Source organism: Manis javanica, chromosome 8 (assembly GCF_040802235.1).
Source record: "Manis javanica isolate MJ-LG chromosome 8, MJ_LKY, whole genome shotgun sequence".
Classification (NCBI taxonomy): Eukaryota; Metazoa; Chordata; class Mammalia; order Pholidota; family Manidae; genus Manis; species Manis javanica.
Window position 1 is genome coordinate 83,597,919 of NC_133163.1, and position 15,159 is coordinate 83,613,077.

Consider the following 15,159-nt stretch of genomic DNA (forward strand, 5'->3'; position numbering starts at 1 on the left):
CCCAACCTACTGATGGCAATGTAGGGGCATTTTATCAGAGTGCTCCAGATAACAGTAGTGTGACTAATGAGTTGAACCACGTCATCGCATTTCTGTACCTTTATATGATGGGCAACTGCCTCCGTGAGGGTAGGTACACTTAAATATTTGGTAAGTGCTCTGAGATCCACAGATGGAAAAGTAGTACAGAAATGTCATCTTTATACAATAACACTCTTCCCCTTTCCCTTCCTTTACAGACACTGTTGACTGCTATTTCCATGAGTGCCATTGCCACAAATGGAGTGGTGCCAGGTCAGCAGGCTAAGATTGGATTTTAGGAATTGTCAATTATTACTGTATGTTTATGCTATAAAGCCAAAGGTGCAAACTTCGAACGAATAGAATACTATTGAGTTTGTTGGCCATAGACACTAACACTATTTGACTTTAGAATACCTTCTTTAAAAATCCCTTTATGTTCTAAGCTAGAATCCTTAATTTCTATTGTACTCTTAGCTTCTTTTACTTACAATATTTGTTACTGGGCTATCTATCTCATGCCTATAGTAAATATTATCTGATATTTTTCTAATACTGAAAAATTGGGTTGCTTCATGTGCAGGATTAGGTGTGCAGTGTATCTACCAGAAAGGTTTCATCTTTCACTTCCCACTAGCAAATCTACTTTTTATCACATTCAGGATTTTCAAAAACCTGAAAACATTTATCTTTTTTACTTATGCCTTGTTTACCATCCTCTTACTAATGTACCTTCTTTCTCCTGTTCACCTTCCATTTTGTCTTTTAGCTGGGGGCTCATACTTTATGATTTCCCGGGCACTGGGCCCAGAGTTTGGTGGGGCTGTTGGCCTCTGCTTTTATCTTGGTACCACATTTGCAGCAGCCATGTATATCCTTGGAGCCATTGAAATATTTCTGGTGAGTAATGGCTTAATTGTGGTCTACAGTGTAGAAAGAACGGATTTGGATTTATTGTTGTTGGATATCACATCTCTTGAGAGATCAGCTATAGGAATCAGTCAGGTCATTGACTGCTAGCCTGTTACTGACCTCCTGTACTGAATATGAGTCAGAAAGGTTGAGGGTGTTCTTTGCCTCTCTCTCTACTGTTTCCCCTCCACCTGATCACTACCACCCTACCTCAAACAAAAAGTCAGTCTCAGATGCAAGAATTGTGCCAATGGGGGAAAAAAACGAAATAAAGTTTGTCTTTTTTGATATCCTTGTCCCAGTGAAATAAAATGTCCTTCATTCTTTTACTTATTCACAGGGACATATTTTTTACTATTTAATGATAGCAGAAATAGGACTCAAGATACTCATTATAATCATTTTATATCACCCTTCAAGTAAATTATTAATACATTCCTTGTTTTTTTCCATTTGGAAATGTAAGTATTCAGAACAGCAATGTAGACTTAAAAAAAAATCAGTAGTATCCCATTCTGTAGTCATTCTGAGTCCAAATAGGAATTAGGCTAATTCTCCAGTCATTTTCTGTACCAGCTTTGCTTTCCTTTGTGAAAACAAATGCAAACTACAGCAGCTGTTGTTTCTGATTATTTGAAATGACCTCATTTCCTACTCCTTTTGCTTAACAGGTGTATATTGTCCCCCGAGCCGCCATCTTCCATAGTGATGATGCACTCAAGGAATCAGCAGCCATGCTGAACAACATGCGAGTCTACGGCTCAGCCTTCTTGGTCCTCATGGTGTTGGTGGTGTTCATCGGTGTGCGCTATGTAAACAAGTTTGCCTCACTTTTCCTGGCCTGTGTCATTGTGTCCATCTTGGCCATCTATGCAGGAGCCATCAAGTCTTCTTTTGCCCCTCCACACTTCCCGTACGTGCCAGTCTCTCTGACTAGCCATCATTATTGGGTGATAGTATCCAGGGATGGGATCGTTTCCAGTTGAATTTCAGTCTCTCTGAGATTTCCCTCTTGGATAAGCCCAGTTAGTGCCTAGGCAGGAAGCCTCCCAGCAAACTCTATCATGTTTGTCCCCTTCCTTGTGCCCAAGCACTGACTGACAGATGTTACCATCATTGGGATATAGAGACTAGTTTTTTTTCAAAATCCCCTGATAATGATTGTGCATACTTGAACTATTAATGAAGGGCTTTACAAACAGTATAGTTGTTGCAGCAACCGTTAAAAGTATTTAAATGTTGGATTCCTTTTATCAATGAAAAATCTACAGAGTCAAAGAAACGTAAATCCCTACCTAAATATTTGTAATTAAGGTTTTTATTCTGCTGTTAGTACCATAATGGACTTTCTAATCATTAAATAAAGGGAAATAAATGTCACATCATTTGCATATCTCTCTATATATGGTTTATATTACATACCATTAGTGCAGATCCCTTAAAGTTTATTTTTGAAGTAGTATTGGATCTTAAGTGAGTCACGGACTAACCTGTTTTCCATGTGGTGGCATCAGCACCAGCCAACACTGAGGGTCATTGGCAAGCTTGTCATAGAGATCGTCTTTGACAAGTCATCTTGATCATCCAGGGATCAGACTCGTCAGTCCTGTGTTGATTTAGCCTGATGATTACAGAAAAGCAGACTTGTCAATCTCTATGGACCTGTTTCCTCATCTTAAATGACTTCCTCAAAGTTAATTAATGGCAGAGCAAAAACACAAACCCTCTGATTTCCTGGCTCCTGATCCAGTATTCTACTGTGCTCTACTACTGCTACACTGTCAGCAATAGAGTCCATCATAAATTCTTAGTCTGCTCTCTTAGGGGCTGCAAACTAGCTGGAGATCTGTTTTAGAGTCATAAGAGTACTGAAGGCTACATTCTGGCTATTTTTAACTTGGGAAATTCCATTTTTGCCTTGAGTTCTCCTTTGATGCTTCTCCCTTATTTTTGGTGGATAAAAGGTCATGATGCATGTTATTTTGTTCAAAATGTTCCAGCATGGGAGGAGGGCAGGTGGGGAGGGAAGGAGAAGGGGATTGAGAGGTATTATTAGTACACATGGTGTGGGGGGATCATGGGGAAGACAGTGTAGCACAGAGAAGACAAATAGTGACTCTGTGGCATCTTACTACATTGATGGACAGTGACTGCAATGGGGTATGTGTCAGGGGACTCAATAATATGGGTGAATATAGTAACCACATTGTTTTTCATGTGAAACCTTCATAAGAGTGTATATCAATAATACCTTAATAAAAAAATCATTTAAAAAAAATGTTCCAGCAAAACAAAAAAAACCTAGAGGAATGCACAAAACAAAACTAGGAAATGTTGAGAGTTGTTGAAACTAAGTAATGGGTGCATGGTTTATTATGTATGTATTGTTTTACAGATTTTAAAAAACACTTTGTTCCTCCTGAGAGGTATTTTAACTGTGGATGTATTATTCCTTTGTTCTTATTTATATCTCTGTGTTAAAGAAAAAAAATAAATCAGCAGTTAATGTTTGTATTATCCTTAAATACCCTTACTCCCACTGGGTCTAGGTGTAAGTTCAAAAACAGTTTTCTATTAGGCCAGAGAAAGATGTGCTTTTTAATTCTAGCCAAGCTGTCTTCCTTGAAACAGTAGCCAGAAAGTTTGATCTTTAGCATTAACACTTTCAAGGGGGTTGTTATGAACATAAGGCTTTTCTAGACCAAAAAAGGTGGTGGGGGGAGGATTTTTTTTTTCTTTTTGTAAGAAGAACAAAAAGACTCTAAGATTCTTTTAGACCTAACAATTGGTTAATAATCTAGACATTTTGGAAGATGAGTTGGCATAGTGTTTTCAGGCAGTTCTTTGATTTCTATAACTACCACCTACCCACCTGTATGGCCTCAGGCAGACTGCTTTATCTCCCTAAACTTAAGTTTCTCCATCCACAATCTAGGAATACTAAAATGTATTTTGTAAGATTGCTGTAAGGATTAAATTGGTGAACAATGTGAGTCAAAATTTACAGAGATAATCAATATTAATTCCTTTCCCTTCCAGGACAGTAGAAGCTCTTAGAGATGAGATTTTTTCCCTTTACTAACCTATTTCTAACCTGTTACCTTTTTTTAAATGTTTTTCCCCCTTCATATTTCTCCCTGTTTGTTTTCACTTAGGGTCTGCATGCTGGGTAACCGCACCCTGTCATCAAGACATATTGATATTTGCTCAAAGACCAAGGAAATGAACAACATGACAGTACCATCAAAGTTATGGAGCTTCTTCTGTAACTCAAGTCAGTTTTTCAATGCCACTTGTGATGAATACTTTGTTCACAATAATGTCACTTCAATTCAGGGCATTCCTGGATTGGCTAGTGGTGTCATTACAGGTAAGTTAGGATATTTTTGGACAAGTTTTTAATCTTTAAGGAAAGCAGGCTTTGCATTTTAAACTCTTTGATTGTCCAAGACTCACTGCCATGGGGTCACTCTTCCTCAAGTTCAGCACATAGCTCTAAATTCAACATCTTTCTGCTATTCTTTTAGTGAATTTATCCTTTTTCAAGACTCTGTTGCAGCGTTGTCTGCTAAAACTTACCTTCTTTTGAGAACAGAGCTAAGCAAATAACTTTTTAGCCTAGGATAAGAGAGTAAAATATTCTTTGTGTTACTATAAAATTGCCAGTGTTTTCTCCACAGTGACTACTAGACTGAAACTATTTTAATATCACCACATCCACTTGTATGTTTTTCTAACTCAGCTAAATTTTGAAACTCTTAAGTAATTTCTATCTTAAATGTTTGGTCCACAAATTTCCTTGCAAATAAGCAAGAATTACACAAGTATGTTAGAAATAGCATGATAATTTACATTAGTAAATTTAACTACATTTGTAGGTGCCAAAGCATGCTATCAAATCACATTTGAACCAGATAAGAAAGGGCACTGGACTTTTATTTATGTGTGCCTTATTGTGCAGTATGTATGTGCATGTATATGTGCTCATGTAGAAGCAAACATACCTTTAAAAACTATATAAATGAGGAATCTGATTTAGAGTGTTGTTGGGTAGGAAATTATCTTCTTTCCATCCTGCTTCTCCTTAAATACTTTTTTTTCCCCACTGCAGAGAATCTTTGGAGTAATTATCTACCAAAGGGAGAGATCATTGAAAAGCCCTCAGCCAAATCTTCCGATGTCTTAGGCAGCTTAAACCATGAGTATGTCCTTGTTGACATCACCACTTCTTTCACTCTTCTGGTGGGAATCTTCTTTCCCTCTGTCACAGGTAAGTAGAAGTGCTGTTTTCTGTTTAAGAAGCCATCAGATGAAGGGAGTGACTTTTCTCAAGAGAGAGAATTATATTCTCAGGGTTCCCAGATCTACCTCTAATCTTTATCAGTATCAGTATGAATACCGAAATGTTCAATAACTCAAGAGGTTAACTTGCTCTCTTTTCCTTCTCTAAAGGTATCATGGCTGGATCAAACAGATCCGGAGATCTGAAAGATGCTCAAAAGTCTATTCCTATTGGCACCATCCTTGCCATCCTGACCACCTCCTTTGTCTGTATCCTTTTCATGGATCCTGTCTGAGTCTAGTCATAGGAACATCTATAGAACATGGGGGATCAGTATTCTTCCCTGGTAATAAAGATACTCACTTTATATCACCTCACTTCTCAACAGATAATATACCTACCTCATCTCTAAAATTCAAGAAAGAACTTAAAAGATTAGTGAATTTAGCAAGTCATTTTACTGAATGAAGAAATATCCTGTGTGTTTACTTTCTGTCTTATCTTAGAAGGTGAATGTCAGTTTCCTTGACTTTCCATATGGTAGATTTAAGCAATGTTATCCTTTTTGGAGCATGTATTGAAGGTGTTGTTCTCAGAGACAAGTGAGTAGTTGATTTCCTTTGTAACAGTCATGTCTGTCTTCTTTTGTCTGATCATTCCACATAGCCTCAAGACAGTTATACTCAAAACCCAACCTGAGATATATCGTGACTAACAATTAGAAAACATATGAACATAGTTCCCAAAAAGGCGAGTAATAAGGGCCAGCATAATGGTTATAAATATGTGAGATGCCATGAATAGAGTGCTTCAGAAAAAGCACTCTCATAATAACCTCCTTGTACATTAGCTGAGTTGGAAAACTAAGATCAAAAGTAAAGGAGAACAAGTAAAAAAAAACCCAAACTTTCAAGTATCTCTGGTATCTCCTCTATGAGACATAAGTATATATCTCTTTGGCATTCTAATAAAAGGTTGAAACTTAGTTTCTTCATTTCTTTGGGAACGCTGCTCCATGTTTTTCCTTTCCTCTCACCTGTGAGTATAAAATAAATTTTTGCAAGAGATACCTAGAAAAATCTTTCCCCCAAACCTGCTACATCACTTTCTATTTTCTCTATCTTGGGGAGTTAATAGCTTCACCATCCACACCTTTCTCAAAACAGAAACTTAAGTGTCACCCTAGACTTTCTCCATCAATTCCCTTATGCAGTTGTTTCTAAAGCCCTGTAAATTCCACCTTTCACCTTAATATATCTCATTTTTTCCACTGTTCTTTATCTCCATCCCTTCAGGAATTTTTCCTAAATGACTGGTAATAATTTCCCTTTCAGTGTTAGCACCTTTTAATCTTTCTTCAATGCTGCTACCTGAATGATTTTTGTAAAACACAAAATTTTATTGCAAACCTTCCTCCTTCAGAGCCTTCCAAAGCCCCCGAAAACCCATTACTTTGATCTGGTGCAGTCTCCCTATTCTAGTCTCATCACTTGCCATTCCCTCATAGATTCCCTCTGCTCCAGCCATGATTTAAAGTTAAATATGCCCTGTTGTTTCAGATCTCTATCCATCTACACATTGTTTTGTATGGTTTCTTCTGCTTAGAATGGGTTACTCTTACCTGGCAGAGATGTTCATCCTCTAAAAATAGACTAAGTATCCTCTATCCTGTGAAGCTCTCTCATGCTTACCAAGAGAGAGAACACTCCTCCCTTTGTTCAGCTACAATATTGAATATAGTACATTATTGCACTGACCATATAGATTGCAGCCACTGAGTTCTTTAAGGACAGGAACCTTAATAAATGCTATACAAATATAGTTGACAAAAATAAGTAGCATAGTTTATTACTACTATACTGTTGTAACTTAAGACTTAACGAATTTAAAGAATTTCAGTAAATTATATTTGGTAATATAAAAATTATCAAAAGTGTAAATTGGAATACTACTTTAGGAAACTGTTGGTCGTTATCTCCTCAAGTTGAATATACACATACCTTATGACCTGGCAGCTCCCCTGCTGGGTATATCCAGTATCCAGCAGAGGCACATGCACATATACATGAAGAATCAGCCACAAGAATTCTCACAGCTGTATTATTATTATTAGTCAGAACATGGGAATAGTTCAAATGTCCATCAGTAATAGAATGTTTTTCATGCAATGGAAAACCACACAACAATGAAAATAAATGAACCACAGCTATATACCCCCCAAAAAACAATGAATTTCACATTGTTGAAACACAGAACATATATACTATTTCATTTATTATCAAGTTTAGAAACAGGTAAGACTACATAGTATTACAAGTCAGCATAGTGGGGAGGAAGAAAGGGGTAGTGATTGGGAGTGGCCATAAGAGAGGCTTTTGGGTGCTGCCAATGCTCTGTTTCTTGATTGGATGGTAGGTACATGGATGTTTGCTTTGGGAAAATTCATTGAAATGTACATTTTTTTTTTGCACATTACTTTTTGTATGGGATAGTTAATAAAAAACTGTTAAAACCATAAATAAGCAATGAGATGCCCCCATTAAATTAGCAGTGACTTAAAAACTTTTAATGCCCACGGTTAATGTGAAATAGGTATGTGCTGTAAGACTTGAACCTTCGTATGCCTCCAGTGGGAATCAAATTTAGTATAACCTTTCTGGAAAGCAGTTCGGAAGTAATTTTGAAATATTTAAAACCATTGATTTTTTTTTTTTTTTGCAGTTAATGCCTCTTATTTAAGTACCATAAGGAGAAAAATATGAAGTGTAAATGTCAATATGTACATAAAGAGATTAGTGATGGTATTTTCTATAGTAGAAAGTACTAGAGGAATGGATAATGTAATATTATTGAAACCACTAAAAATTTTTGAGTTTTTCATGACATAGGAGGATGCTTATCAGTTTAAAACGAATACAGAATTGTAGGTGTAGTGTGAACTCATCTATGTTTTTAAAAACTATGCAAGGTAATATTAGCAGTTATGTTACAATTATGGATTTCTTCCCTGAGTTCTGCATTTTTTTTTCCAGTTTTTCTATGAAGAGCAGATACTTATATAATTTACAGGGAAAGCAGCAGTTGAAGCTTAACTTATTTTTTGGCTCTACACGTTACTTTCTCTTAAAGGTTAATAGTGACTTTTGATAATTCTACCTACCTTTATGTTTCTTAGTATTCATACCTATCTCAATTTTGACTCTCTAAAAATTATGAATAGAAAAATTGGGTGACTGTCTCTCTAGTCTTTCAGTCTAAAGTTATTTTCAGATTTAATTTCCCTTCTCTTCTCTCCCAGATTTGGGGATGCTGTGAAAGGTAATCTTGTGGTGGGTACTTTATCTTGGCCATCCCCATGGGTGATTGTTATTGGCTCCTTCTTCTCCACCTGTGGGGCTGGACTTCAGAGTCTCACAGGTGCACCAAGGCTGCTACAAGCTATAGCCAAGGATAACATCATACCCTTTCTGAGGGTGAGTGACTTTTCCTATCTCCCTTCCTTTTTTCTCAGGTTTATGAAAAACAGTGTGGTTTTCCTAGGCTTAGGAGTTACTAGATTATAGTGTGAAGACAAGTGGGTTTTTTGTACAAGACCCTGTAAACACCTACTATAAGTTATATGGAGTGCGGTAAAGGTATTTAAGATATCACAGTTGTAACACTATTATCTTTCAAGTATCTGAAACTGTAACCTAGAGCAGTCAGGGAACATTGACTCAGATACTACCCTCACTGCTTTGTCTGATATTTCTCTTCTTTCCACAGGTTTTTGGTCATAGCAAAGCAAATGGGGAACCTACCTGGGCTTTACTTCTAACTGCTGCCATTGCAGAGCTGGGAATCCTTATTGCATCCCTGGATCTTGTGGCCCCAATTCTTTCAATGTAAGTCCAGTTATTCTCTTCACTTATTCTCATTTATATGATACATAATACTCATTGTTTTCCATCGGGCATATAACAGTGATAACAAGAGAGTGAGCCAGGTACAGATGTAAGTTCACCTAAATAATAAACATCCCTGAGAAGGTTATGTAAGCCTGACTTTTATGGATTGTCATGGTTTCTTCCTACTTATGTAACTTCAGTTTGTTTTCATTTCTAACTCATTACCAGCTGGTTGTAGCTTTTAATACCCCTGTTTGCTTTTATTCATTTAGCTGTGACTTACTACCAACCTGAAACTGGGCAGTATTCTGGAAATACAAAGATGAATAAGACACAGTCTTAAGGAACTAATAGTAGATCAGGAAAGCAGTGATCCCTGTTAGTGTGATAGTACTGTGGTAAAGTGAGCACCGAGTGCTGTAAGAACTCTCAAGTCAGGCATCCAAGTGAACTGAGACTCAAGAAATGTTTTCTGGAGGAAGTGACACTTACATCTTGAAGGAGGGCTTGTTATTTTCTAAACAATTCGAGGATGAAAGATGTTCCAGTGAGGGAATGTGTGTAAAGGAATTGAGGAATGAAATAATGCAACACATCCAGAAAGCTGAAAATAGTTTAGCTTTGATAGAGTGGAGGGTGTATGTCAGAGAGCAGCAGAGCAGGGAAGTAGGTAGAGCCAGATCACAAAGGACCTGGAACTTGTACCTGGAAGCAGTGGGCAATCCATTGAGAGCAAAATGATCATATTTATGTTTTAGAATGACCAATTCAGTATAAAAGATAGGTTAAAAGGAGGCTAAAATTGAGCTGGGAATGCCAATTGGAAGCTTATTTGACTAAGCCAGCAAGGAAGAAATGAGAGCCTAAACTAAGGTGATAGTAGCAGAGATGGAAAGGAAGAAAAAAGATCAGAGACTTGTAAATAGGTAGAATCCATAGGACTTGATAAGTGAATTTGTAACAAGGATGAGTAACAAAGATGAAACTGGGATAATCCCAACAACAATGATAAAGAGTGGTTTGTCTCCCAGCGAGTGAGAACCAAGGAGGACGAGCAAGTTAGTGGAGAGGTCTCCCTACTCCCTAGTCTTAATCAAAGTCTGACAGGCTAGAGCAAAGGCTAACAACCCTCGAAGAATCATCTTGCAATAATACTCATTCCTTTTGCTTTTTTGTGTTCTGCCAGGTTTTTCCTCATGTGTTACCTCTTTGTGAACTTGGCATGTGCCTTACAAACATTACTTCGAACACCCAACTGGAGACCCCGGTTCCGCTACTACCACTGGTAACTCTGCTTTTTTTCTTCTTCTTCCCCACATTTCGAAAGAACCCATCATTGAACAAGAAAACTAGGAGATTCTGGGTTCTCAATACAATATTTTTCTTGGCCAACCATTCTGTACTGTTTGACCTTCCAGTAGGTACCTGAATTTCCACTGCCTACCACGTTTTCTCATACATTGCTTTAGAATAATTTGAAACATCCGCTTGAGAATAAATATCAAAACTATGAAATAAGTATTTCCAGTCTGCTACATTCTTCAGGTTAAAACAACCTACCCTTTGCATGTTTTCCCATTTCTCTCTTAACTAAGCACTGGATTTCAACCCCTTCTATCTTTATTCTTGTATTCTCATCAGTTTTCATTCTCAATCCCTCTTCCTTATGACCATTTCATTTAGTAGTTAAGAGAGTATGAGCTATGGAGTTAGATGACCTAAGTTCAAATGTCATCTCTACTATTTCATAGCTTTGTGACTTTCAGCAAAGCACATAACCATATAAAATTTCATTTTATTCATTTGTTAAATAGGACTAATGATATTATGTATCTCATAGGGTTTTTTTTGAGATAATCTAAAGTGTCTGGTACATAGTAAAGCTACAGCTGCTGCTGCTCTGTTCAATCTCCTCAGTCCTAAAGGAGCCATCACGGTTTTAGCCACCATTCATCTCTTTCCCATTCCTTTCAGTCATTGGTTAACATTCTTTAATATGTCCTGTATGTACCTTTTGCTACATTTCTTTGTAGCAAGGAGGAAGTTTGGTGACTTCCTCCTTGACCTTTTCTGGCTTCACTTAACCAGTGGTGGGCAATGATGTGACTTCCATGTGGCAAAAATTATATCTTTAGCTGATCTTAACACCACTAATCCTCTTTCTAGCCTTAACTTAAAGTTAAAAGTTCATCGTGAACTTTTTTTTTTAAGATTCATTTGTTGATTTTTTTTTAATGTTTGCTATAGGTTTTTTTTTTTATTTTATTATCATAAATCTACAATTACATGAAGAACATTATGTTTATGAGGCATTTGACACTTGTCTTTCTCCGCCTGGCTTATTTCGTGGAGCATATACCCTCTAGCTCCATCCATGTTGTTGCAAATGATAGGATGTGTTTTCTTCTTATGGCTGAATAATATTCCATTGTGTATATGTACCACATCTTCTTTATCCATTCATCTACTGATAGACCCTTAGGTTGCTTCCATTTCTTGGCTATTGTAAATAGTGCTGTGATAAACATAAGGGTGCATCTGTCTTTTTCAAACTGGGCTGCTGCATTCTTAGGGTAAATTCCTAGAAGTGGAATTCCTAGGTCAAATGGTATTTCTATTTTAAGCATTTTGAGGAACCTCCATACTGCTTTCCACAATGGTTGAACTAATTTACATTCCCACCAGCAGTGTAGGAGGGTTCCCCTTTCTCCACAACCTCGCCAACATTTGTTGTTGTTTGTCTTTTGGATGGTGGTGATCCTTACTGATGTGAGGTGATATTTCATTGTGGTTTTAATTTGCATTTCTCTAATGACTAGCGATGTGGATTTTTATGTTACTATTTGCTTTTGTTTTTTTTCCTTCCTCTTTACCCTCTATTTTTATTAGAACCTAATTTTCTCTCGATTAACAACGCTCCTATTCATTCTTTGAAATTTGCCGTAGAGCTGAAAAGTTCTTTCTGTACACAGAAGAACTTGAGTTAATGTAGTTATCTAATTTATTTCTCTGCCAAGTCTCTTTTATGAAATTTTTTAAGTGGATCTGCAGTTATGCTAATAAATGTTATGAAGTTTTTAGCAATATTACATGAGACACTTTTATTTTTTAAGATCATAGAGTTAATAATCTGACTATATGCTACATTCTTGTAGATGTAGCCAAGTAGGTATTAATTGTTCATATAATTATAGATAACTTTTCTGCTATTCTACTCTTTTATGTGTTTTTCCAGCAACGGGAAACATCAGCACAAAGGATGGTTTGGGTCTCGGTGCAGAACTGCTGACCATTGGCAGTCCATGAAAAGAGAACTATAAAACCTGAGAAGAAGTGTTTGTAAAACTTCTATAGCAATTAGACATTGTCATAGCATCCAGACATATAATTTTTCTAGTAGTTCATTTGTATTGCATCTTAAAATCCAGTCTGAAATATATTGAAAAAAAATGTTTTTAAATAATCCTTTACCAGCTTAAGAGTGAACCTCTAGCAGAGGTTTCTATTTTACTGCTTAGAAAACACTTTGTTGTTTGAGTTTTTCTTTTTAATTTTCTAGGGCCCTGTCTTTCATGGGAATGAGTATCTGTCTGGCTCTGATGTTCATTTCTTCCTGGTATTATGCCATTGTAGCTATGGTAATAGCTGGTATGATCTACAAGTACATCGAGTACCAAGGGTGAGTCTGTGGATTTGACCATGATCACTGCTAAAAGTAACAAAACTGACTAGTTTGGTTAGAGCCAGCCCAATGAAAATTGTGTTAAGGGTCCAGATAACTTCACTCATCCATAACTGAACGTCATATCCTTCATTCTCTTCGCCATCTTACAGACACAAGTTTTTGATCAGAAGGGGAACCTGTTAAGGAAGTATTAGTGGATTAATGAGAAAAATAGAAGGACATGTCGAAATAATAACAATGAGTATTGAACAAAGTATAACACAAATATAAATATTTTTGCTTATCTCTTAAGTCAAGGGATTGTCTTAGAAATGAAAAAGAAATTAATCCTGGGTAACTTTGTAACAACTAAGACTTCACTAACAACCTTCAAAAATTAGGAATAAATGACACTATGATTCAAAGGTTACATTGAGTTTTGCTCTCTCCCCAATATTTTCAAAATAACTTAAACTTTGGATCTACAGTAATTTCCTAATCCAAATTGCTATTGTAGATGATTGCTTTTGGATATTTACATAGAAGGACTAGTGACCCTTCCAGCTTTTTCTGGCTGTGCAGTGCAGTCTGGTGATGAAGGGTAGTGTTGGTTTGCTTGCAGTTGGTTCATTATGTTAGTAAAGAGCATTATATAAATAATTAATACAGGTTTTAATCTTCTTCCTTGTGTACAGAGAAAATAAACTTTATTTTTTGAAGTTGTTACTTGTTATAGTTTTATTCTGTCCTTTTTTTCCCAGAGCTGAGAAAGAATGGGGTGATGGTATCCGTGGGCTGTCTCTCAGTGCAGCCCGGTTTGCTTTGCTTCGGCTGGAGGAAGGACCACCACACACTAAAAACTGGAGGTAAAGAAATCAACAGAGCTTAGTGCTTAACACACAGAAATGTGTGCTTCATTGATTACAGGATAAGGACATCATGTGGCTTAGGAATTGCTGTAATGCACCTGTTTTGAATGTTTCCAAATTCTTCACCCTTTATTCCCTTTTCTTCATGTTATGTGATCTAGATGTCTTATCATTGTTACCCTTCCTTGAAGAGTGATCAATTTGAGATAATACAGGGATAATTTTAAATAACACTATACCCTTATCCTGTCATTTCTTATCTCTTCCTCTGGCAAATTACATGTTTTGTACAGATTTCCTGAATTAAAGGGTAGAATTTTCATTCTGTTCCCCGGACCAAGAGTTTTTCTCCCCTCCAACCTATCTCTACCTCCGCCAACCTCTTTGCAGGCCTCAGTTGCTTGTATTGCTGAAACTAGATGAAGACTTACACGTCAAGCATCCTCGCCTCCTCACCTTTGCTTCACAGCTTAAAGCAGGAAAGGGTCTCACTATTGTGGGCTCTGTCATCGTGGGGAACTTCCTGGAGAACTATGGGGAAGCTTTAGCCGCTGAGCAGGTAAGAGTCAGGACTTGTGGGCTCAGTGAAGTTTAGCTTGTGATTTTTAATGTTAAGTAATAAGAGCTCAGGTTTTTAAGTGAATTCCTTTCATGAATGATCTGGGAGCTTCCCTTCTTAGTGCTGACTTCTGAACAGTCATATTCTCCCAAATAATAAGATGAACTAAAAGATAGTAATTTATTCTCTCTTCCCATTTAAAAAGCATTACTAAACTGTAAGATTACTGAGGCTAAGCACTATTTTCAAATAGGCTCCAAACACTGACTTGACCCTGAGAGAAGTCATGAAAATAAATCTACCCCTTGAACTGTGGAGGTGGTTCCTCTCAATCTTGTGATAAGGAGCAATGAGCACTTTCTTCCTCTTTACTAATCTACACATGGTATCATGAGCAAGATTCCTTTGCTACTTCTGATTAGCTTCGTATTGAATATTACAGTTTATCTCTGAAGGAAAAGTAGTGTCCACTCTAATACTTAACTATACATGATGAAACTAACCCTGTTGTTTGGAGTAACTTTCAATTACATTTAAAAAACGTTACTGGATTTCATTTTGGAATGCTTTGAAACCCTGAAAACTAATGTGCTGAAGAAACATAAATACAGAATTAGTCCAGGAAAATAAAAGTATAGGACTAGAAATCAAGAGACCCTGCTTATTATCCTAGCCAACCACTGACTTAAACTGTGCCTTTGGGAAGATCATATCCATTTTCCACACCATTATTCCCTTTCTCTTTCTACCAGGACAGTAGAGTAATAGGAAATAAAATATTATCTCCAAATTGGCTTAAATGAATAAAAGAAGAGAAAAGTAAATATGAGTGTCACAAATGATCATGATTAAAATATCAAAAAGGATACAGAAATAGGAGAAACAAACAAAAAATACCTGAGAAAATTCTAAAATAAAACTGAATCATCAGATCAAATTTCTAGTAAGATGAGTCAGAGCTTGAC

General features: G+C 36.7%; 1 protein-coding gene across 9 annotated transcripts in view; it reads left to right on the top strand.

The window, feature by feature from the left end:
* SLC12A6 (solute carrier family 12 member 6) overlaps positions 1–15,159 on the top strand; it is a 76,210-nt gene that overhangs the window by 53,620 nt on the left and 7,431 nt on the right. For all 9 annotated transcript variants that reach the window (XM_037015822.2, XM_037015824.2, XM_037015823.2 and 6 more), the window contains 13 exons: positions 240–294; positions 791–921; positions 1,605–1,846; positions 4,089–4,303; positions 5,045–5,203; positions 5,386–5,484; positions 5,760–5,817; positions 8,514–8,688; positions 8,981–9,099; positions 10,289–10,387; positions 12,662–12,781; positions 13,528–13,632; positions 14,026–14,194. In XM_037015822.2, coding sequence (XP_036871717.1) covers positions 240–294; positions 791–921; positions 1,605–1,846; positions 4,089–4,303; positions 5,045–5,203; positions 5,386–5,484; positions 5,760–5,817; positions 8,514–8,688; positions 8,981–9,099; positions 10,289–10,387; positions 12,662–12,781; positions 13,528–13,632; positions 14,026–14,194 — 1,746 coding nt within the window. The remainder of the gene's footprint in view (positions 1–239; positions 295–790; positions 922–1,604; positions 1,847–4,088; positions 4,304–5,044; positions 5,204–5,385; positions 5,485–5,759; positions 5,818–8,513; positions 8,689–8,980; positions 9,100–10,288; positions 10,388–12,661; positions 12,782–13,527; positions 13,633–14,025; positions 14,195–15,159) is intronic.